The sequence below is a fragment of the Lutra lutra genome, chromosome 4, assembly GCF_902655055.1.
Source record: "Lutra lutra chromosome 4, mLutLut1.2, whole genome shotgun sequence".
NCBI classification, from domain to species: Eukaryota; Metazoa; Chordata; class Mammalia; order Carnivora; family Mustelidae; genus Lutra; species Lutra lutra.
Genome location: NC_062281.1, coordinates 146,774,045 through 146,798,091, shown reverse-complemented (window position 1 = coordinate 146,798,091; position 24,047 = coordinate 146,774,045). Strand labels below are relative to the sequence as shown.

At 39.1% G+C, this 24,047-nt stretch overlaps 1 protein-coding gene and 1 pseudogene across 5 annotated transcripts in view; one reads left to right on the top strand and one right to left on the bottom strand.

Annotated features, from left to right (window-relative positions):
* PATJ (PATJ crumbs cell polarity complex component) overlaps window positions 1–24,047 on the top strand; it is a 373,314-nt gene that overhangs the window by 155,102 nt on the left and 194,165 nt on the right. For all 5 annotated transcript variants that reach the window (XM_047724601.1, XM_047724598.1, XM_047724600.1 and 2 more), the window contains one exon: window positions 8,154–8,253. In XM_047724601.1, coding sequence (XP_047580557.1) covers window positions 8,154–8,253 — 100 coding nt within the window. The remainder of the gene's footprint in view (window positions 1–8,153; window positions 8,254–24,047) is intronic.
* LOC125099409 (uncharacterized) lies at window positions 18,231–18,402 on the bottom strand (annotated as a pseudogene).

Below are 24,047 nucleotides of genomic sequence, written 5' to 3'. Positions count from 1 at the left end.
TCCCATTTTGATAGTAAAATTAGCCTGTTTTTCATGTAGTTTTTCAGTTTTTATTTTATACTTTTTCAAGTTAATTTATTAGGTGTCTGCAAGTTTTAAACTATCTTTATTCATATTTGGCATTATTTAGTAACGTCCTAACATCTATGTCACCTAGTATCGCTGAATCTGTGCCAACTTTATTTTCATGTTTGCCTGGATTTTAGCTTAGAAATTTTTGAGCCACACACAGAATGAATTCAGGTCTCCAACCTGAGAGATTCTGGGCTAGTGAAGAATTCTGAGGGAATACCTTTACTCCTTTTTTCTACCTCAAGCTAAGACCAAGGCCAGGAAATATCCTTACTATCTTCTGTGGTCAAGATTTTGGTTTCATTTTTTAAAAAAATATTTTATCTATTATTCATGAGAAACACAGAGAGAGAGAGAGAGGCAGAGGGAGAAGCAGGTTCCCCACTGAGCAGGGAGCCTGATATGGGACTCAATCCCAGGAGCCTGGGATCATGACCCAAATGAAGGCAGACGGTTAACCATCTGAGCCACCCAGGCACCCATGCTTTCTTTTTCTTTTTTTTTTTTAACTTCATCCATTGTAGGTTTCACCCTGTTAAAAAAAAAAAAAAAACTAACTGAATTGAACACTTCGGAAACCTTTATTTGCAGACATGTACACAGGGATCAGTTAAGGCTGCTGGAAGATTTGGGGCACAGCGTTCTTAAAAGGGATAAGAAAAAGCAAAGTTAAATTACAGATTATATAGATTATAGATTATATCGATTATAATTAGAGGGTTGTGTTTTAACCTCGTTGGCCACCTTGTTTGAATTCAGATTTTAATCACATCGATTTTAATCAGAATAGCAGTAGCATATGCTGCGTGTTCAGGATTGTGTAGTTTTTGGCAATCACGAGTAGGCATAGATAATACTATAGGTTCTGGGAGACCATGGTTATTACTTGTAGAAATATTAGTCCGAGGCATGATCCGGGTCATGACTTGCAGAAATCTTTCTCAGACTTTGGGAGGTAACAACCTTTATTTACAGGGATTAAATGTCTAGAAATAAAAACCTATGCTGATTACTAACCTAGCAGATTAGTAGCTCAAGAGAATGGGGAACCAGGGAATGGGGCAGGGAGGAGGAGGGATTACAAAGAGGCATGGAGAAGCTTTGGGGACCGATGATTACATTCTTCATCCTGACCAGGATGATGAATTCAAATTGTACAAATTCAATTCAAATTGTATTTTAAAATGTGTGTAGTTTTTCGGGATGCCTGGGTGGCTCAGTGGGTTAAGCCTCTGCCTTCGGCTCAGGTCATGATCTCAGGGTCCTGGGATCGAGCCCCACATTGGGCTCCCTGCTTCCTCTCTCTCTCTGCCTGTGTCTCTGCCTACTTGTGATTTCTCTCTCTCTGTCAAATAAATAAATAAAAATCTTTTAAAAAAATGTGTATAGTTTTTCATGTCAGTATATCGCAGTGAATTTTTTTTGGGGGGGGGAGATTTTATTTATTTATTTGACAGAGATCACAAGTAGGCAAAGAGGCAGGCAGAGAGGTGGGGGGGAAGCAGGCTCCCTGCTGAGCAGAGAGCCTGATGCGGGACTCGATCCCAGGACTCCGAGACCATGACCTGAGCCAAAGGCAGAGGCTTTAACCCACTGAGCCACCCAGGTGTCCCGCAATGAAGTTTTTTTTTTTTAAGATTTTATTTATTTATTTGACAGATAGAGATCACAGGTAGGCAGAGAGGCAGGCAGAGAGAGAGAGGAGGAAGCAGGCTCCCCGCTGAGCAGAGAGCCCGATGTGGGGCTCGATCCCAGGACCCTGGGATCATGACCTGAGCCGAAGGCAGAGGCTTTAACCCACTGAGCCACCCAGGCACCCCCCGCAATGAAGTTTTTAAAGACAAAAATTCCCTGCCTTCCATTCTAGTGGGACAAGGCAAACAAAGGGAAATTCACTGACTGCTATCTTAAAGCAATTTGGGGACAAGACAGAAAGACCCACAAAATGTGACATCTGAAAGGGCTGGAAAAGAAGCACCATGAAGACAGGGAGCTCATCTCTTTCATCATTACTCTCTCTCCATTGCCCAAAACACTGCCTGGCACCTCATAGACACATAGTATTTACTTGTTGAATGAACAAAGATCCTAAAAACAAAACAAAACATCTCTGGCTTTAGGTCCCCAGGAAGGGCACATGCATTCCGGGCAAATGCCGCCTTCCTGTGCCCCATTTTACCTTATGACTTCGGATTTATGGTTGTTTCTGGCTTCAGTCATGTTACAAAAGCGTATTTTTGAAAGTTTATCTGTCATCTTTTTGCGGTTAATTTAGTCTCAGAATACTTAGGCTATCCTGTTGCTGGAATTGTGTTAGTTCCTATCTTGATTCAAAGATCTGAGCGTTCATCACATGTTTTTGGAATCCTATATATAGTGTGGCAGTTAGGACGGTGCAGCCTTCTGGGGTTATAACCTCATAAAGGAAGCAGACAGGGGCGCCTGGGTGGCTCAGTGGGTTAAGCCGCTGCCTTCGGCTCAGGTCATGATCTCAGGGTCCTGGGATCGAGTCCCACATCGGGCTCTCTGCTCAGCAAGAAGCCTGCTTCCCTCTCTCTCTCTCTCTCTCTGCCTTCCTTTCCGTCTACTTGTGATCTCTCTCTGTCAAATAAATAAATAAAATCTTTAAAAATAAATAAATAAATAAATAAATAAAGGAAGCAGACAGCGATCGGCCTGTGGGGACACAGATAATAACTGCACACAGATGAATAAACCGGTCACTAATTTAATTACTTTGGGGAACAAGGTAATTAGTTGATGCAGGATAATTCCACATAAGATCCCAGGAAGGAAAAAGATAAATATATAGTTCTTACCCACTTTGGCCTGTTCCATTAAACCAAATTGAATCTCAATACAAAGCAAAGATGTTTGCATTCAAATTTTAAAAATGCAGTAATAGCTTGGTAATACCAAAAGTCGGTCCAGCTGGATTCTTTGGTGCAGAAAATAACCACTGAGTTAACATTGCAATGAGAGGTCCTAGCAGTATCTGCATCTCTGTTACAGGATGATGTCTCTGTGGTTACAAGATTTTTTAACTGTTTTCAGTGGTTACAGGATGTCCTTTACTGTGTGTCTTCTCTGAAATTAGGTTATATGCCAAGCATCATTCTAACTTCTGGAATGATGAAGCGTCTTTATTCCAAGAGGTGCACTGATGAATGTGACACGTAGTGAAGTAGAAGTACAATTATGGTGATAGAAGCACATGCTATGAAAGCACAGGCAGGGGAGGTTCCCAAAGTTGGGAGGTCAGATGATTACAAATTATATTATCGCTTCAGAAATCTCTTTTAAAAGTATCATCATTAGAAGTAATTCCTTTTATGCATTATTTCCTCCTTAATACAAAAGCAGTGCATTTTCTCTAGAATTACTGAGCATTGAAAAAGAGACTTGGGTGCCTGGGTGGCTCAGTTGGTTAAGTGTCTGCCTTCAGCTCAGATCATGGTCCTAAGGTCCTGGGATCCAGCCCCACGTTGAGCTTCCTGCTCAGCTGGGAGCTTGCTTCTCCCTCTCCCTCTGCTGCGCCGCCTGCTTATGTCTCTTCCTCTCTCTCTCTCCCACCCTCGGTCAAATAAATAAAATCTTTAAAAAAAAAAAAAAAGAGAAAGAGACAATAAAAAGCACCTGAAATGAGGTGCTTGGGTGGCACGGTCAGTTAAGTGCCTGTCTCTTGTTTTCAGCTCAGGTCATAATGTGGGGGGGGTGAAGTGGGGGGAGCTCCATGCTCAGCTTTGAGTCTCCTAGCGATTATCTCTCTCTCTTTATCCTTCTGCTCTTCCCCACACTCACTCCCCACCCCCAAAATAAAGAGGAGAAAAAAAAAATAAAGTACCTGAAACCAATTACTAGGACAGGTGTAGGCTAGAAATGGAAATTTTGGCTTGACATCATTTACATCTAAAAAAAAAAAAAAAAGGAGTGTGTGACTAAGAAACTAAGTTACCAAAAAAATACATAAACAGGTCTTGAATAATGGGGTGCCTGGGTGGCTCAGTGGGTTAAAGCCTCTGCCTTCGGCTCTGGTCTTGATCCTAGGGCCCTGGGATTGAGCCCCACATCAGGCTCTCTGCTCAGCAGGGAGCCTGCTCCCCTCCCCACCGACCTGCCACTCAGCCTACTTGTGATCTCTGTCTGTCAAATAAATAAAATCTTTAAAAAAAAAAATAGGTCTTGAATAAATCTGTAGTTTTTTTTTTTTTCTTGTTTTGTCTCAGTTCACTATCGTCTGTGCTGTTTTTCATCATGGAGTGTGAAATGACAGGTCTCCAGGTGTCCTAGACATACTAATATTAACTATATGCGCATAACTCTTTGGTATTTTCCTTCTAAAATTTTCTTCAGGGTTTCTTCATATATCCTTTGTCTTAAAGGAGTCACAGACAATGAAAACAAGTGGGAGATGTTCATTCACAGAAGTAGTCTCCTGCTGTTAGCTCTCTTTTTATGTCTTACCCACATGAAAGTGTCATCTCCCACCAAACATAATCGTCTCTAAAAATAGTCATGTTAAACTTAAAAAAAATGTGTCTGTCCCAAGTAAGTACTTAAACAGAGTACACTTTATTGTATGTAAATTATTCCTCTGTAAGGTTGATGTGAAGACACGCATCTGTTTCAAGTGAGAAATCTGGACATGCTAGAACCTGGGACTAAGGGGAACCTCATGAAGGTGTTTACAAAATTCAAAATGATTTCTTGTGATCCTACTGGTGGCACTTAGAGTGATACAGGATGTGCTCTTTGATTATTCTTAACAGCAACAGATAATAGAGTGTCCTGTCATGATATCCCACATTGTACTAGGTCTTAGAATTGGCTGACAGTACTCTGCAGTGTGTAAATATATGTGATACTCTTTTCTATGTATCTGTGTACATACATAGCATATAGACATGTGGAGATCATGCAGCATTGGTGAAAACGTTTTTATAGTCTTAACATATTTTTGCTTTATACTCTGCATCGGTAAGAGCAAGGATATCAGAAAATGTAACTGTTTCTAAATTTAAATCATCAAATTGCTTTGATATGGTGAATCTGGATTGTTACATTGAAATGCTTCTGAGTTAGTGGTTTCTGTAAAAAGGGATTTGGGTTTTTAATCAAAAGGCTGTAACATCTAAGGTAGTGCGAGTGTAGTTCTGGTATTTTCTGGAAAACTCTGGAAATATTAGATTTAACTAATCCTCATTAGTCTCTTGAACTGATCAGAAAGAGATTTTTTCCCCTAATTTATGAGCACCCTCTGAAGGTAGGAAAATATTTTTTACAGTGAGAAGTAAGGGCTTCCCTGGCTTTCAGATAAACAGAGTGCTTTCAGTTTCTGTCCTGCTGCTTCAGCCACATGACACATGTAGACCCAGAAACGCACAAGCCCCTTGGTCTCTATGTCAAAAAGCTCTTCTTTCCACTGAACACAAGATCTGTTATACAAGAACACCAACAGGCAAGCGTAGACTAAATGACCTTTGCTCTTGTCTCTCACTCTGTAGAGAATAGATACCTCTAGAACCAATATACAGTAGATCGTCAAATACCACTACATTGTCAGACCATAAAACCAAACTCCACTTATTGCTACTACCAATGGGAAATAACTTATAGCCCCAGTGGAAATCATAACCAAACTTGGCTTAGTATCAGAAACGGAATCATAGCGTTGGAAATAAGAGAAACAATAAAAAATACAAAGTTCTGTTGCCACTGGGGATTTTTTGTGGGTGCCAAGAAATCATGTATATGGGCTTAAGTAGCTCATGAATTGCCTATTTCAGGCATCCCCGTTTAACTGTTTTTGGAAGGTGAGTCTACTTGAACATTTAAGTGGGACCTCCATAACTGTCAAAGTATAATTTCAGGGAAAAAAAAATGTGACCTACAAAATCATGCAAAATGTACAGTTATTTACTTAACTCATTAATAAGGGAGCCAACAAGACAGCCTGGTTCAGAGAGAATTGGAGAGAATGAAATATTTATTAATTCTTCAAGGAAAAAATGCAGGGGTGCCTGGATGGCTCAGTTGGTTAAGCATCTGCCTTCAGCTTAGGTCATGATCCCAGAGTCCTGGAATGAGCCTCACACACGGCTCCCTGCTGAGCAGGGAGCCTGCTCACACTCCCCCTGCCTGCCTCTCTGCTTACGCTCTCTCTCTGTGTGTGTCAAATAAATAAATAAAATCTTTAAAAAAAAAACCAAAAAGAATGCATAAGTTAGATTTAAATTGAGATACAAAACTGGTTTACATCTTATAGTGCAATAAAACTATAACCTTCGGAGTTATCCTTTCTACAGAACTAAAATAATTTGCGTCTCCACCAGACAAAATGAATATGCACGCTATTGGACAATAATTTTTCCATCATTGTCATTTTTCTGGAACAGAACATTGTTAGAAGACCTAGTCAACATGACTGACAACCAGTTATTTACTCATTCAGCATATAGTTAAGGGAGGCCTTCCTTGTACCAGGCACTGTTCTCAGAGCTGAGGATACCACACTATTGTTTTCTGCCCTCATGGAGATTGCATTCCCTGGCCTCCTTGTATGTCCCTTGCTCCAGCCTTCATTGTCACAGAGAGAGCCAGGTCCTGCCCACAACCTTCCCTCATGTGCAGTAGAAAGAGGCCCCAAGTATATGGCAACCCACATTCAAACTTTAGGGTGACCAAGACACGCTTATCCTATATTCTCGAGAGTGTTGGTAGAAGTTAATTTTAATAAATCAGTGGTGTAAACGGTTTCCTCTTAAACATGTTTTTAGAATACCGTTAAAGAGAATTCTGTCTCTTAATACTAAAAGCTGGCTGTCCTTGATCTAAGTATTGTTTGTGACCTAGAATGATCTGGTTCTGAGGGAAAGGTTTACTGAAAGGAATTCATTTACCTTCTTTACCCCTCATTTAACTCACTTCTGAGGTTTTCCAAGCAAGAATAAAGACAGAGCATGATCACCTTTCTGTCTTCTTTTGTTGCTTAATAGACATTTTGTATTTGGCATCTTCTCTTTCTTCATCACTCCTGCATTTTATTGATTTTTGGATTTTCTACAGATAGATGCAGTGCTGCTTTGGTTAGCATTATCTTAAATAAATTTGGGTGTGTGTTTTTGTTTATGGATTCCAGATAGTGTTTTCTGCTTTGGAGGAATTTATTACATGCCTGCTTTCTCTAATGGGCCAGTCATTCTCCATTTACTGGAGTGTATCCTGCCATTAGTGGTTTTGTCTTATAAAGCATAATTGAATGTACTCTATTGAAACCCTGGAGCAAAACAAATCTTAATCCAGTTATTTTGGTATTTGTGGAGTGCTTGGGTATATCAGCTCCTATTCTTTTTAGCAGCTTGGATCTCCGTAAACTTTAGCATGTTTTATTTTTCCCAGCGTTCAAGAAAATGTCTACGTTCTGTGAAGGTAATCTGATCATTGAGTTTTGTTCTGCTTTCATTAAGTCCGAACCAAGTATTTATGGGATGTTTCATTTGGTTGTGTAAATTTAAAGACCACTTACCCAGAGATATAAAGAGTATCCATCATAAAGATTTTTTTTCTTTTTGAAAACATTAAAATGTGTGTTGACTATAAATTGCAGATGAATATTTTTTGAGTTAGAAAACCTTGGTATTTCATTTCAGCTATTTTTTTCAAGAGTGAAATCTGTACCTTCTACAACTTAATACAGTTTAAATAAATGTAGAATTAATACAGTGGGTAGTCTTTACATTTATTTTCAAATGTCTTTCATTTGCATTGTTTGGTTGGTAACAGTGTAAACAAAATATACGTAATTGACTTTCTGACTGGGGAAAGGAATGTGTTCTTCTGGGTAGGTCAACAGTCTTAAACGCTGTGTTTTTTCAACTGTTTTCGGTAGTGGTGTGCTTACAGCACAGTCACTTACATAATAACATAAATATAAGAAAACAAATTGTCTTGCAGAGCCGGTTATATGACTGAAATTGGATACAGTCAAAATATTTCCAGATTACTTTTTTTAGCCTGTTTGTCACTGAGGAAGAGAACTGTGCAAAGGCCATTAACCCTTCTCTCTACTTTGGCATTTTCAGAGACAAGGAACTGCTCCCCCTCCAATGAAATTGCCACCTCCTTATAAAGCTCCATCTGATGATAGTGACGAAAATGAGGAAGAATATGCATTTACCAACAGTGAGTTCCTTTTCATTATTGGAAGTGAATGCAGAGTTCATTAAATTGTGCTTTTGGGAGTATTGTCGATTATCAAATGTGGTGTTGTGGGTTCTTAGAAAATGGGTATAAGCATATCATGCTGAAAAGAAAATGTTGTCTCTCCTTAACTTTTGTTACTTTATTTTCATAAACTTTACTCCTTAATACTAATATAATATTAGAGTGAATATCAAAGGCAATGCGTTACACACTGTTTTCTCTACATTGCCTCCTAGCCTTACAGTTTGGCTGTGAATGCAGAAATGCTAAGAAGTCTTTTAATGCCCAGTTTGACCTACAATAATCTGAGCTGGATAAGTGTGTCAGCTCTTGATTACTTGCTCTATTCAAACGGATGGTGATGTTACTAAGGCAAAATTAGAAAAGACTCCAGTCATATTTTCTCCTTTAGAGCTCCTTTCATGATTTTTCTTTGCATTAGATGTATCAAATATACTTTCATACATATATTTAATGAAGCCTTTATTTAAAGAATTTGCATTTCTTTTATGATGTAAAGTATATGTACTTAGATCTGGTTGCTATTGTACATGGAATTTCTTTGGGGAGTATGAAAATACCCTAAAATTAGATTGTGGTGATGGTTGCACATTTTGCGAATATAGTAAAACTCCCAGGATTATAAATGTAAATGGGTGGATTTTATGGCTTGTGAAATATGTATATGTGTGTATGTGTGTGTGTATATGTTCTTTTAAATATATTCTTTTAAAAATGATCTTGTTCCTTCCACAATTTAGAAAAAGAGTTCGATACAGATATCGAAGCAGTTAAAATTCTGGCCACAGCACTTCTTAGTGTATGACCTTCAGCATGCCCTCTTCTATAAAAATCATGGTTCTTCCTTTAGAGGGGTGTGATGAAGATTAAAATAAAGTGATAAAGCCTTTTATCCTGCTTGTAATGAAATTTCGACAAGTATATAGCTCTTCCTAATAATTATTATTATATTGATTTTATAACTGACATTTTTCTAAATACGGTAGGAAGTCTATAAATTTGAATATAAATAGATATGTTTATAACCATTTGGTTGGTTTTATAAAAGAATTGATTTGCACTTTGGTTTTACAGAGCCCTTTCTCATGCATTATTTTCTTCATTCAACAACTCTCTCTTGAAAGCCAACTGCTCTTTACTAACAGTATTAAGTAAATCTGTCATGAAAGAAATAAAACATAGCTTCTTTTTTCTTTTTGGGGGTCACCAACCTGGAAGGGAGGATACAAAGGCATCAGAACAAAATTTAATTAATGTGTCTAGTGCCTTGGCTGACCACCTCTTCTGGAGAGCTACACATGATGGAGGTGATTGTTCTGAGACGGGTATTAGGACAGCTGCAGCAGAGTGGGAATAGCTTGTTGGTTATTCATAATTTCTGGGATGCTAGAACGCGGGTATTTGCATAGTTGTTAGTACTGGGTCCGTAATCAAAGGAGCGACACTGATAGAAAGCGAAGGTCAAACAAAGATTTATTTTGCGCCAAGCATCGAGAATCAAACTGACCGGCCAGGGCGTCTTTTACAAAGAGGCGACCTCTCTCTGCCTTACAGACTAGCTTTTAAGGGCAAAGGCCATGTGGTTGGGCCTGGCCACGCACAGGTGGCCAATGAGATTGTAACACACAGAGAAAGCTGCACAGTCATGCTAGGTCACACATAAGTGACCAATTGAATCAATTGAATTACAGTTTACCATATAGTAGATATTTGTTTTTTTTTTTAATATTTTATTTATTTATTTTTAAATATCCATGTTCTTTTTTTTTTTAATATTTTATTTATTTATTTGACAGAGAGAGATCACAAGTAGACAGAGAGGCAGGCAGAGAGAGAGGGAAGCAGGCTCCCTGCTGAGCAGAGAGCCCGATGCGGGACTCGATCCCAGGATCCTGAGATCATGACCTGAGGCCGAAGGCAGCGGCCTAACCCACTGAGCCACCCAGGCACCCCATATAGTAGATATTGAACTAGCCTATCACCTTGATCAGAATTGGTGTCCAAAAGGCGCCCAAGGGCGGGGTCCATACTCCTTGGTAGCTAGGGAGACAGTATGCGCCCCCACTGATTGGATACCCTCCACTTGGCCTGCCACCCTTGTATTTGGGCTTTGTTACCTGGGACTGGTTTCTGGGATTTGTTTTTAAGTAAGTCCCCTGGGGGGAAAGGGGGCAGGGACAGTTTTAAGTTTTACTGCATAACTGCATAAACAAATCAGTGTTTAACCAGATGGATGGAACTCTGGCTAAATAGGCCCTTACAGGAAATCTGATTTAGGCATGTGACCAAGACTGTGTTCTAATCCTAGTTCTGTTCTGTTGTGAATTCATGGACCAGTTAATTAATCCTTTATGGCTCACACTTGCTCCTCTGAAATAGGGGGAAGGGATGTCTTGCGATAATCCTCAAAGGATTGTTAGAATCTGAGGAGAAAAGCATTTAAAGAGCTTGGTGTAAGGACTGTGATACCTAGTAACACTCTGGTGTCAATGTGCCAGGCCTCTGTGTGTTGCTAATTTAGTCGACATACAGCCTGTGAGGTCTCTAATTATACAAATGAGGAAACTGAGGCTCAGAGAAATTAAGGAATATGTTCAAAGTTACTCAGCCGGTCAGCAGTTAGAAATGTAATTTAAACGCAGAGTCTCTGACTCCAGAGCCTGTTCTCTCATGTGTACTTCCCATTAACTTAAATCTCATTTACTGTGGCAGAAGTGGGTACAAAGTGCTTGGGGTTATCTAGTGAGTATCACTGTGAGGCCATAAGGTGGGACAGCAGCACCCTCCCAGAGCTCCGGTAGGAACCTGTGTGTTCACACATGTGCGCAAACACATTGACAGCATTCGTGGGGTTCGGGAAGACACCAATATGCACTACATACAGAAAAAAACTTCTGATTCCTAGATCACCTTCTAATTGTAACATTTCACAGGTTCTCCAGCAAATATATTTGGGCCATGAATATGACTTACCACTTGTTTTGCTTCCTAATTTTTTCCTTGTCCGCATACTTTCCCCTTCCCATTAACTTCCTGTTGAATTAACTGTTCATCTTTCTTCAGAAGAGTTTGAACTGTATGGGGTGTTAGATAGTACACATTTTTTTTTTTAAGATTTTATTTATTTATTTGACAGAGAGAGATCACAAGTAGGCAGAGAGGCAGGCAGAGAGAGAGGAAGGGAAGCAGGTTCCCTGCTAAGCAGAGAGCCTGACTCGGGACTCGATCCCAGGACCCCGAGATCATGACCTGAGCCGAAGGCAGCGGCTTAACCCACTGAGCCACCCAGGCGCCCGATAGTACACATTTAAAATGTAGGTGAGCCTAGGGCACCTGGGTGGCTCAGTGGTTAGGCCTCTGCCTTCGGCTCAGGTCATGATCTCGGGGTCCTGGGATCGAGTCCCGAGTCAGGCTCTCTGCTCAGCGGGGAACCTGCTTCCCTTCCTCTCCCTCTGCCTGCCTCTCTGCCTACTGGTGATCTCTGTCTGTCAAATAAATAAATAAAATCTTTAAAAAAAAAATGTAGGTGAGCCTAAAGCCTCTGGCTTTCTTCTGTTTCTTTGTGAAATGGATCCCATGGCTTTTTCTATGTTCCTTAACTCTTATTAAATACCTACTCTTCTCCTCCATCCAAAACTAAGAGTAGACTGGTCACTGTTTTATCAGATTCTTATTGTCCCAAAACTAAGTGTGTCTTTTTACTGTTGTGAAATATGATTTTCTAACTTCCCCATGGTCCAGGACTGTGAAGTGGACGGCTGGAATCCAAGCCTTAGGCCCACCAGGACGTGGTAATTGCATAGAGGGATCACAGACATGAGACACATAGGATTTTAAAGTATAGTTAAAATACTTTTAACTATAGCTCAGTTAAAAGTATTAACTTTTAATATAGTTATATAGTTAACTTATAGTTAAACACCTGGGTGGCTTAGTCGGTTAAGAATTTGCCTTTGCCTCAGGTCGTGATCCCCGGGTCCTGGGATTGAGTCCTGCATCGGGCTCCCTGGTCCATGAGGAGCCTTGTCCCTCTGCTTCTCTTACTCTGTCTCTCATGAATAAATGAATACAATCCTTAAAAAAATAATTTAACTTAGGTGAGCTTTGGTGAGTTACTTAGTCATAAACTTCATCCTGCCAAGAAATGTTTCTTGAGTGTATATTATAAGTGGGCAGACATTGTTCTGTTAGGGTCCGTGATCAAAGGAGCAAGACTGATACAAAGCGAAGGTCAAGCAAAGCTTTATTTTGCGCCAAGCATCGAGAATCAAACCAACTGGTCGGGGCCACCTCTTACGGAGAAAGCGACCCCTCCTGGCCTCACTAACTTTTAAAGGGCAATGGCCATGTGGTTGAGCCTGGCCACACACAGGTAGACAATGAGATTGTAACACACAGAGAAAGTTGCATAGTCCATGCTAGGTCACACACGGGTGGCCAGCTGAATTACAATTTACCCTATAGTAGTATTTGAAACTAGCCTATCACCTTGGTCAGAATTGGTGCCCAAAAGGCGGGGCCCACATTCTTTAATGAGATAGTGATTAGATGTCTCCACCTGGCCTGACCAACGCTTGTATTTGGGCTCTGTACTTGGGACTGGTTGACCATATTTTACTAGTTTCCTGGATTGCTTTTAAGGAATTCCCCTGGGGGGTGGGCAGGGTCAGTTTAAGTGTTTACTGCATAAACAACAAAATGGCTGTTCAACCGAAATGGAGCTACTCTGACTAAATAGGCTCTTACAGTTCTCGATATTAGGAACATAGCAGGAAGAAGATCTCTCTTCTATTAGCTTATATTCTAGTGGGAGAGAAAGATTATAAACAATACAATCGTTAAAATATTGATAAAATAGTCTAAATAAGAAAACAACATAGTGTGAGAATAAATGCTTTGGAGGAGTCGACATTAAGTACAATGGCAAAGAAAGGCCAAGATAACACCTAAGGTGACAAGAAGGAGCCAGACATACAAAAGAGCTGGCTTCTAGAGTCCTATAGATCAGATTTTTTTTCAGATTGTGATCCACAGTAACATATTTACTTAACAACCAAGTATAGATGTGTACACACAGACTTAGTGCATATATAATTGAAATAAAGTTTCACAAAATATTACTTTTATAACATAGGAAAAACTATAATTTTTCTATTGTTTCATTTTTTTAAATGATGTTTTCAACTCCCTCTTCCTTTCTTTGAGATTCCATTTATTTGTCAGAGAGAGAGAGCACAAGAAGGACAGGTAGAGGGAGAAGTAGGCTCCCCGCCGAGCAAGGAGCTCAAAGTGGGACTAGATCCCAGGACACCAGGATCATGACCTGAACCGAAGGCAGACTCGTAACTGCCTGAGCCACCCAGGTGTCCCAGCTCAATTTATTTCTTGATTAACGAGTCACAACCTTCAGTATGAACACTATAATCTAGAGCTCTGATTTTCAAACTTCAGAGTGCATCAGGGGGACCTGCAGAGCTTGTTAAAGCACTAGTTGCTGGGCCCACTCCCAATTTCTGATTGTTTATATCTTGAAGGACTCAGTGATTTCTGTTTCTAATAATTTCCCAACGGATGCTGATACTTCTCATCTGGGGACCATATTCTGAAAACCACTGATCTAGCAGGGGTTTAAAGTCAGGGGAGCTGGTGTGTTGGCCTAGGAGTGATGTGTAGACAGCAACAGGAAGCAAACCCAGCCTGGGCCTTGTGAACCAGCAGAGGAGCCTCCTAGCATAAGAGCGTTTCCAGAAGGTGGTGGCGTTAGGCAGTTTAGGAAAAGAAGGTGTTGCAAGAACGGTTTTGTCACTGGACCTCAGGGGCCAACTGTGGAATGACCCTGAGAGCTGGAGGAGGTTAGAATCATGGAAGCAACCATTGAACTTAGCAACATAAAACTGACAAGAAGAAAAAGAATGCTTGATAAATGAATGATTGTAGAGATTGTTATGAGAATTAAATGTTGGGGCACCTGGGTAGTCAGTCACTCAGGCCTCTGCCTTCAGCTTGGGTCGTGGTCCGGGGATCCTGGGATCGCGGGCGCCCCACATTGGGCTGCCTGTTCAGTGGGTTTTCTGCTTCTCCTTCTGCCCCTTCCCATTCCTCTCTTCCCCTGCTCATGCTCTCTCTCACATGTGCTCTTTCAAATAAATTAAAAAAAAATCTTTAGAAAAAAGAATTAAATGTCAAAACTAATATAGAAAATGTGATACATGATGGTATTTATATCATAGATCCCTTATCTTTCATAGCTGGACATAATTCATGACACTCTGGTGTCTAATGATAGGAAGTCTGTATCCTTCAATTGAATGAAAAGTGCTTAAATTTTAATTAAGCATTATGAACCAATTAAGAGTTAAAGAACAACATCTACATAAGTGCTTACCTATCGAAAGACTGCCGTTATTAGCCCTGCAGGATGTGTCAAAGAGAGGTAACCAACGGTACAGAACTTTACTTAACTTTGTGGTAACAGTCTTTATTTAATACCTAAATGTAAAAGGTCTTGCAAAAGTTCAGGATCACTGAGGGCATGAAGTGTCACTCAGTTCACTATCACATGGTGACTTTCAGATCTTCATTTTTAGCCATAACTTCTCTCTGATATCCTGACCCGTTTTCGGTTGACTGTTGTAAAGATACCATGTTGGGGAGCCTGGGTGGCGCGGTTGGTTAAGTGTCAGCTCTTGATTTTGGCTCGGGTCATGATCTCAGCGTGAGATTGAGCTCCATGTCCATGTCCTCACCCTCTGCCCCTCACCACACTCGCTGAAATAAATAAATCTTTAAAAAAAAAAAAAAAGATACCATGTCTTTTTTCCACTAGCACTTTAAATCTTTTATGAAAAACAAAATGTGTTTTTTCCTGGAAGCTGACCTTTTCCTTATATTCTTAATTTTTCATAAGGTCCTTATCCCAAACTAAAACTTCACCTATGTTTATTATCTCTCTTCCTAGATGAATCTTCACTCTTAATTTCTCCCACATTTGTAGCTTCCTTTGCATTTTTAATGCCACCATTTTAGTAACTATATAGTTGTGATCACAATTATTGAGTACCTATTGTGTGTCATACATTTTCCCCAAGTCTTTAAATGGCTTTCCTTCTGGAAGGAGATTCTTCTTTTCTGCTGAATTCAGCTTAATTTCACCTTCTTTGGAAAACCTTGCCCCACTCCTTATTCTAATCAGTATTCTTATATTGTTTTTATAGCACTTAACAAAATGTGATTATTTATGTGATTATCAGTTTGATATCTGTCTTTCCCTTCATGGTCCGAGAGTCTAGTAATCCTCTGTGTTCTGACCTGGAACATTACAGAAACCCAGAATTTGGGGCAAATTACTGACAGAGGGTATGTGACTTGCACAGTGATGGCAGGAATGTGATAAAAATCCATGTGTACTCATGGGGCTTTCAAAGTCTTTTCGAGAGACCCTTTCTACTGAGCTGTATCATCCATCTAGTTTCAGAGCCTTCGGTCCAGAACAGCTTGTTGCCTTCTCTCTTCCAATATGTCACCCCTCATCTCCCATGGGGAAAAGCCACCGCCTCTAAGAAGTCCTGCTTTGTTCACTTTTGATCCCAGACATAAAATGCTTTTACTTCACCCAGACTTTCTAACCTGTTGGTGTTCATTCTTTCAACTACATTTTTAAACATCAGGGAGCAGAAGGTTTTGGAAAGACTTTTTGTAACCTCTAAGAACGTGATCATAAAGAAGCAGTGAGAATCATACAATAGACATGTCTCTTGATGCATATTAGGCTCTAGAAACTCAGAGTATCATTGACTTCTTTGACACTTGGCTTTTAAGTGATACAGCAGAGATGTGAATGGAAGCACTTTCTTTTACTTTACTTTTATTTATTTTTTTTAAAGGTTTTATTTATTTATTTGACAGAGAGAGAGATCACAAGCAGGCAGAGAGGCAGGCAGAGAGAGAGGAGGAAGCAGGCTCCCCGCTGAGCAGAGAGCCTAATTCGGGGCTCAATCCCAGGACCTGAGATCATGACCTGAGCCGAAGGCAGAGGCTTTTAACCCACTGAGCCACCCAGGTGTCCCTTACTTTACTTTTAGAATAGCATACGTTCCTTAGGTGTTTTGTTTTACCCTCTCTCGCAGAAAGGACCCAGTTTAATTATTGACCCTGATACATCTTTTGCTCAGATTCCTTCCCCCACCCCCACCAGTCTTATGTCAATATAATATTTGGCTCTGGAGCATAATAAAATTATCCTGTGAATGGTACCATGCAAATAAAAATTAGATTACTAACACCTTGCATCTTTGTGTTTTACTCTGTTTTCTTTCATTTTTTTCAGAGACTGTATATTAGCTAAGACCCTCTAAAATGTGATATATTAGCAAATTATTCAGAGTCACAGTATTTATAAGTTTAGAGGGGTTGCTTTTTTAGAAGTTACGGCTTTATGGAGATAGAATCCACATTACTATATAATTTGTCTACTTAAAGTATGAAGCTCAGTGGCTTTTGTTTACAGAGTTGTTCAACCATCACTACTATCAACTTTAGAACAGTTAGAACATTTTTGTCACCTCCCCAAGAAGTCCTACACATTAACAGTCCACTTCACCATATTCATTCAGAAATTCTTTTATAGTCGTACATAAAATATACATATGTCTATATTCTAATTGTTAAAAAGACTTTACAGATAATCCACATGTATTCCCATGGAGTGGGGTGGGGAACTTTCCCCAAACCCCTCTTCCTTTTTCCAAAACTAGAATTTGCATCTAAATTTGGAAGAAAACAAGGATGCTTGCTAGCTCTCCTCTCCTCAGAATCTAGCAGTGTTGGGGGCGCCTGGGTGGCTCAGTGGGTTAAGCTTCTGCCTCCAGCTCAGGTCATGATCCCAGGGTCCTGGGATTGAGCCCCGCATCGGGCTCTCTGCTCAGCAGGGGCCTGTTCCCCACCCCCCCCCCGCCCTGCCTGCCTCACTGCCTACTGTGATCTGTCAAATAAATAAATAATTTAAAAAAAAAAAAGAATCTAGCTCTGCATGAGCTCTTGCCGCCTCTGCCCCTCTCCAGAAAGAAAAACAAATAGAGAACAAATTATTATTCCCAGGATGGTGTCACAGTCAATCTCAAAAAATTCAACCCCCCCCCGAAATTTGTTGGCAGTGTTAAGTAAGGCTCTGTATGAATTGCACATATGAAAATACTGTCTAATCTGTATTATCTACTGAAAAAAATATAAACTTTTCTAATAATGGGCAAACCAGAAACATCTAGGAATATACAATTAGAAATGTAAAACTCATGGCAGTAATCCATAATAACTTTTGTCATTTATTTTTTATGACCTATGATGAAAGCTCTAAACCTACCCTCCCAGAAAAATGTATATTGATACACATTGTCACCTATACATGACCCTCACACACATGTACACTCACACCCACTCACCTACACAGACACACCTCATTTACCTTGTTTTATTTATTTTTTTTAAAGATTTAATTTATTTATTTGACAGAGAGAGAGACAGTGAGAGAGGGGAACACAAGCAGGGGGAGTGGCAGAGGGACAAGCAGGCTCCCTGCTGACAGGGAGCCTGATGTGGGGATCGATCCCAGGACCCTGGAATCATGACCAGAGCCAAAGGCAGACACTTAACTGACTGAGCCACCCAGGTGCCCCTCACCTTATTTTAAATAGCCATCATTTTGCCTATTTAGTAAAAGTCCTGAAGTCCATTTAAGAATTCATGGACCATAAGGTTGACAACCCCTATAGTTTCTTTTTTAAAGGAAACTGTGGAACTTTATTAAAGACTATTTGTGGGGAAAATAAAAACATGTTCTTTTCCTGATTGGAAGAGTAAGTATATTAAAGCTTTCAATTGTTTTTAAATTAGTCTGTAAGTTTAAGATCATTTGAATCCAAATCCTAAATATATATAGTCTGTGATTGAAAATTGATTTGGAAGTGAAGTGCTAGACAGTTTTGAAGTCTTTCCTCATATCTGAATATATTCTAAACTGGTGGTTTTCAAACTGAACCTGGAGCTTTTAATTAGCAATAATCGCGCCTCGGATAAACCTCATTGGCTACGATACTGCCACTGCGCAAAGCTTGAACCTGGAGCTTTTAGAAATGAGAGGGAGTGTTTTTGTTGTCTCAGTCAGCTTTTCTCAACTTTGGCACTGTCACCATTTTGACCAGATGATTGACCACGTGATTCTTTGTTGGGTCGGGGAAGGAGGCTGTTTGCATTGCAGAATGTTTGACAGCATCCCTGGTCTCTACCCACTAGACGCCAGTAGCACTCTCCCACCCAGTTGTGATGACAACCAAAGATGTCTCCACACATTGCCAGTTACCCCCTGGTCTAAATGGTTGGGGGATTCTACTGTCATTTACTAGTGGGTGGCCAAGTGCATTGCATGTTAACAGTCCCATACAAAGAAGAGTTACCTGCCCAGAGTGCCAATAGCCCTTCTGATTAGAAACAGTGTTTAAAACTACAGTAGTTGGGTCCCTTGGTGGCTCAGTCAGTGAAGCAGCTGCCTTTGGCTCAGGTCATGATCCTGGGGTCCTAGGATTATGCCCAGCATCAGGTTCCCTGCTCAGTGGGGAATCCTGCTTCTCCCTCTTTCTTTGTCCCTCCCCACTGCTTGTTCTCCTAATAATAAATAAATCTTAAAAAAAAAACCCTGAAATAATTAAATCCACTTAGTATTTGCAAATAAAAATGGTCTATAAATAAACCCAGGTGTTAAGAACTAAAAAATAAGCTTTTTTGAAATGGCAAAACTAGGACTATCCAATAAATTATGGGATATATAAAATTAGGGAAAAATGTAGAGATCTCCATTTCTCATCAAAATTAGAAATTAATTTTGAATATTGTTTGCTTCTAGAAACTAAAACTATACAAGTCTATATAGGATTTTTAGAAATGTAATCTTGGTACAAGGAATGCTTTTCATACTATTATATCAACACTACAAAGGAAAATTAAGTTCACTTATATAATAGCTGAAAACCATTATAACCATAATATATCTTTAAACAGTATCATTACCAATAAATATTCAAAATGTTCTTAGGTACTCTCCCACAAAATTTATATCTTGATGTAGTAACATCCATGTATAAGAAAGAGTGTGAAAAGTAGGGGATAATAAAAAGTATATATGTATACATAATGCCTATACATATCAGAAGAAAAGACATGAACATCAGTCACAAAAACAAGCAGAGATCTGACAGTATGTAACCAAAAGAGATAGATTTGGGCCAACAAATACAAAGTCTTTTCTGCCTTGCTAATAATGAGAGAATATAAAATTAATAAATCAGGGTTCTTTGCCGACCAGATAACTTAGGATTTAAAATTAATATTGCTCCTTTTTGGAGAGGTTTTAGAAAAATAGGAGTACTTACATACTGTTGGCAGGAATATGAATCCTGTACCTCTTTTTGGAGATCCATTTGGGAGAATGTATTAAAAATTTAAATGCTCATGTTCTTTGACTGGATAATTCAATTTTCAGTGAAATAGCCTAGGGAATTCATGCCCATGAATTTCCTATGTGTATGTATAGGTGTATATACCTATGAAAATGCATTTTGCTGCATTTTTCACTAATAGCAATTATAGCGGTATGTATTATATGTAACTAATACGTAATAAGCCTTGATTAAGTCACTTAGTCTCTAAACATTTGTAGGCATCTAACTTGGAACAGGCTGCATCCTTTTCATTTAGATTCCTCATTTGTAAGATGGAGATACTCAGAGGACTCCTTTCACTGAGATGCTGTGAGACCCTAGAAGAGACAATGTATATAAAATCCTTATATAGGAAGGGACACATATGAAGTATTCCGGAAATGTTAGCTGCTTCTCTTTTATCATCATTAGTAGTCACACAGCGCTCTTCAGTATTTGCCACATATTGCCACTACAGAATGAAATTTCTGCAGGCCCTCAGTGGCTCCGTCAGTTAAGTGTCTGACTCTTGCTGTCAGTTCAGGTCTTGATCTCAGGGTCATGAGTTCAGGCCCCATGATGGGCTCCACAAGCCTGCTTTAAAAAAAAAAAAGAAAAGAGATTTCTGGCATATGTATATATTAAAATTTTGCTAAACCTTACTATAGCTTAATTTTTTAAAATGTTTACAGGTTTTTAAAGTTTAACGTTATCATGTAGGAGCAGTACTTCATTAACAACTCTGTACAAGTGGGCGGCTCCCTGATCATCATTGCATGTTGTGACACTTACTACTCTTCCACTTTCAGTTGAGATCACTGGAAGAGAAAGGCATTTTGGAATACTTCCTTTTTCTTGAGTATTTTTCTCTTTCTTTTCATTATTTTCTTTGGACCAAAAGTAGAATTATCACAGAAGTATCTGTGTATGATGTTGTAATTTTTTTCTTTCAATGGAATTTTACTATTGCACAGTTGATGTTCTACTTCATTCCTCCCAATGTAGGGAAAATATACACAGGAAAATTTTTTGACAAAAATTCATGGTCCAAATGGAATTTAAAAATTAAAAATATAGCTTTTAAAGATTACTTTAATGTGACTGCTCGTTTGCCAAACAATCCTACAAAGTTTATGACATGACTTCATCTCCCTTATTCTGCCTTGCAGTATTTAAATATTTATGAATTTGTTGATTCACAAAGGTTCTTTATAGAGTTAATTCTCTTAATATTCACATTAACTGTTAATATATTTTCCTACTTAACTTTTTTTTTTTAAAGATTTTATTTATTTATTTGACAGAGAGAGATCACAAGTAGGCAGAGAGGCAGGTGGGCGGGCGGGGGGGCGGGGAACAGACTCCCTGCTGAGCAGAGAGCCCGATGCGGGGCCCAATCCCAGGACCCTGAGATCATGACCTGAGCCGAAGGCAGAGGCTTAACCCACTGAGCCACCCAGGCGCCCCCCTACTTAACCTTTTAAAAATTTTTAATTTTTCGTATAAAATGGTAACAACTTTCACCCTCATATTTAATTATTTGTAGTATGTTACTCTTATAGTTATGAGCATTTGTCCTTCAGTTAACTGAGAAGATTTCAACATATGAGTCACATAAAGAAATTTTTCACTGTAAGTTACATCAAGAATTCTAATCTCGGAATTAACAGTAAGTCAGAACATCAGCCTTGTTTGAGTTATTGCCATTTAATACACAGGTTATTTTCTATTGTTAATCCATGCTGTCCCAGGATCACTGATCTTGCATGGGTGCAGAGGGACCTGAATGACATCTGTGTATCTCTCAGATCTTTAGCCTTCCAGAAGCCAATGCTGAATAGCAGAGTGTAGTCAAATTTTATACCCAAAGCTGAATTTTGCAGAATCCTTACTATTTTTAATTGATAAAATTACAAAAACATGTACACAACTACTTTGAGAGGGGAATTTTGAGGAAAATATTCTAATTTCAAATTTATTTAATCCACTTTAACTTTGTATAACAAAATATGTTTGTTTGGAAGAAAAAAATCTTATCTCCCAGTTGAGTAAGAAAACAACCCAGTTTTTAAAAATGGACAAAACTGAAATAACATTTCACTAAAGAAGATATATAAATGGCTAATAAGCACATAAAAATGCTCAACACTATTAATTATTAGGGAAATGCAAGTTAAAACCACTACTCATTCACAAGAATTATTTATTGTTAAGGTTTTATTTAAGGATTTTATTTATTTGTCAGAGAGAGAGAGTGTACATACAGGGGGAGCAGCAGACAGAGGGAGAAGCAGCCTCCCCACTGAGCAAGGACTCAATCCCAGGACCCTGGTAGGCAGACACTTAACTGACTGAGCCACCAGGTGTCCCTCACAAAAAGGATTTTAATAAAAAAGATGGGCACTACAAGTAGAACTCTGATACGCTTCTGGTGGGAATATATAATGGTACAACTATTTTGGAAAATAGTTTGGTTATTTCTTAAAAAATTAAACATGGGGCACCTGGGTGTTTTAGTGGGTTAATCATCCAACTTTTGATTTCGGCTCAGGTCATGATCTTGACTCAGGTCATGATCTCAGGGTTGTAAGATTGAACCCCACATCTGGCTCCAGGCTGGGCATGGAACCTGCTTAAGATTCTCTCTCTCCCTCTTCTCCACTCCCCTGCAGCACACATGTGAACCTATCCATGCTCTACCTCTCTCTCTCTCAAAAAAAAAAAAAAGTTAAATATAAGTTTACCACACAATCTAACAATTCTACTTCTAGGTATATATCCAAGATAAATGAAAACCTATGTCCACATAAAGACTTCTACACGAATGTTCATTGTAGCATTATTCTTAATAGTTCAAAGCAGGATTAGCCAAATGTCCATCAACTGATAGATAAACATAATGTATATCCACACAGTGGAATACTATTTAGCAGTAAAAAAGCAAAATACTTATCTAGGCCATGATGCTAAGTAAAGGAAGACCAGTGCAAAAGACTACCTACTATATGATTTGATTTATATAGTATGTCCATAAAAAAACAAATTTATAGCTCTAAAAAAAAAACACAGGTCGTTTTTGCTTAGATTTGGAGTTGGGATTGATGGAATGTTTTGGGGTGATGGAAATGCTCTAAAGCTAGATTGTGGTGATAGTTGCACGCGTCTTTAAATCAGCTGAAAATCATGGAAATATATGCTTGCAACAGGTGAATTTAATATGTGAATTATATTAAATAAAGCCTGTTAAAACTGTTAAAATTATTTCAGAGTTAGACATAATTTTAAATTGAAGAATCACATTTGTAGGTGAAGGAGGTTAAAATTTTTAAAGCATAGACTTCTAGCTATAAAATAAGTCTGGGGGATGTAATGTACAGCGTGGGGACATTGTTAATAGTACTATACTGTATATTTGAAAGTTGCTAAGAGTAGATCTTAAAATTTTTCATCACAATTTTGCAACAGTGTCTGGTGATAGTGTTAACTAAATCATTTTGCAATATATACAAATAGCAATCATCATGCTGTATACCTAAAACTAATATAACTTTATATGTCAGTTATGTCTAAATAAAAATTTTTTTAAAGAATCACATTTTATGGGGCACCTGAGTGGCTCAGTGGGCTAAAGCCTCTGCCTTTGGCTTAGGTCATGATTCAGAGTCCTGGGATGGAGCCCCACATCAGGCTCCCTGGTCAGCAGGGAGCCTGCTTCCCCCTCCCCCTCTACCTGCCTTTCTGCCTACTTGTGATTTCTCTGTCTCTGTCAAATAAATAAATGAAATCTTTTAAAAAAAATCACATCTGTAAAGGATAGTTAAAACTTACTATAAAAAGATCTGTGTTAAAGGAGGAGGGCAATCCAATAGCAGAATACTTTGAAGAAGGCAATAATAACTCGGAGGACATGGGGAGATGGAGAGGAGAAGGGAGTTGGGGGGAATTGGAGGGGGAGACGAACCATGAGAGACTGTGGACTCTGAAAAACAAACTGAGGGTTTTGTTGGGGAGGGGAGTGGAAGGCTGGGTGAGCCCGGTAGTGGGTATTGTGGAGGGCACGCATTGCATGGAGCACTGGGTGTGGTGCATAAACAATGAATTCTGGGACGCTGAAAAGAAATTTTAAAAAATAAAAATTAAAAAAAGTGGTAGAAAAACAGACCAAAAAAAAAAAAAAAAAAAAAGGCAATAATAGAATCTTAATATCTTCCTTGATGGTCCTGGGATTTGAGATCCTTAAAACTCCTCTGGTCTGACTAATTCTATAAGAATCCTAAGACACCC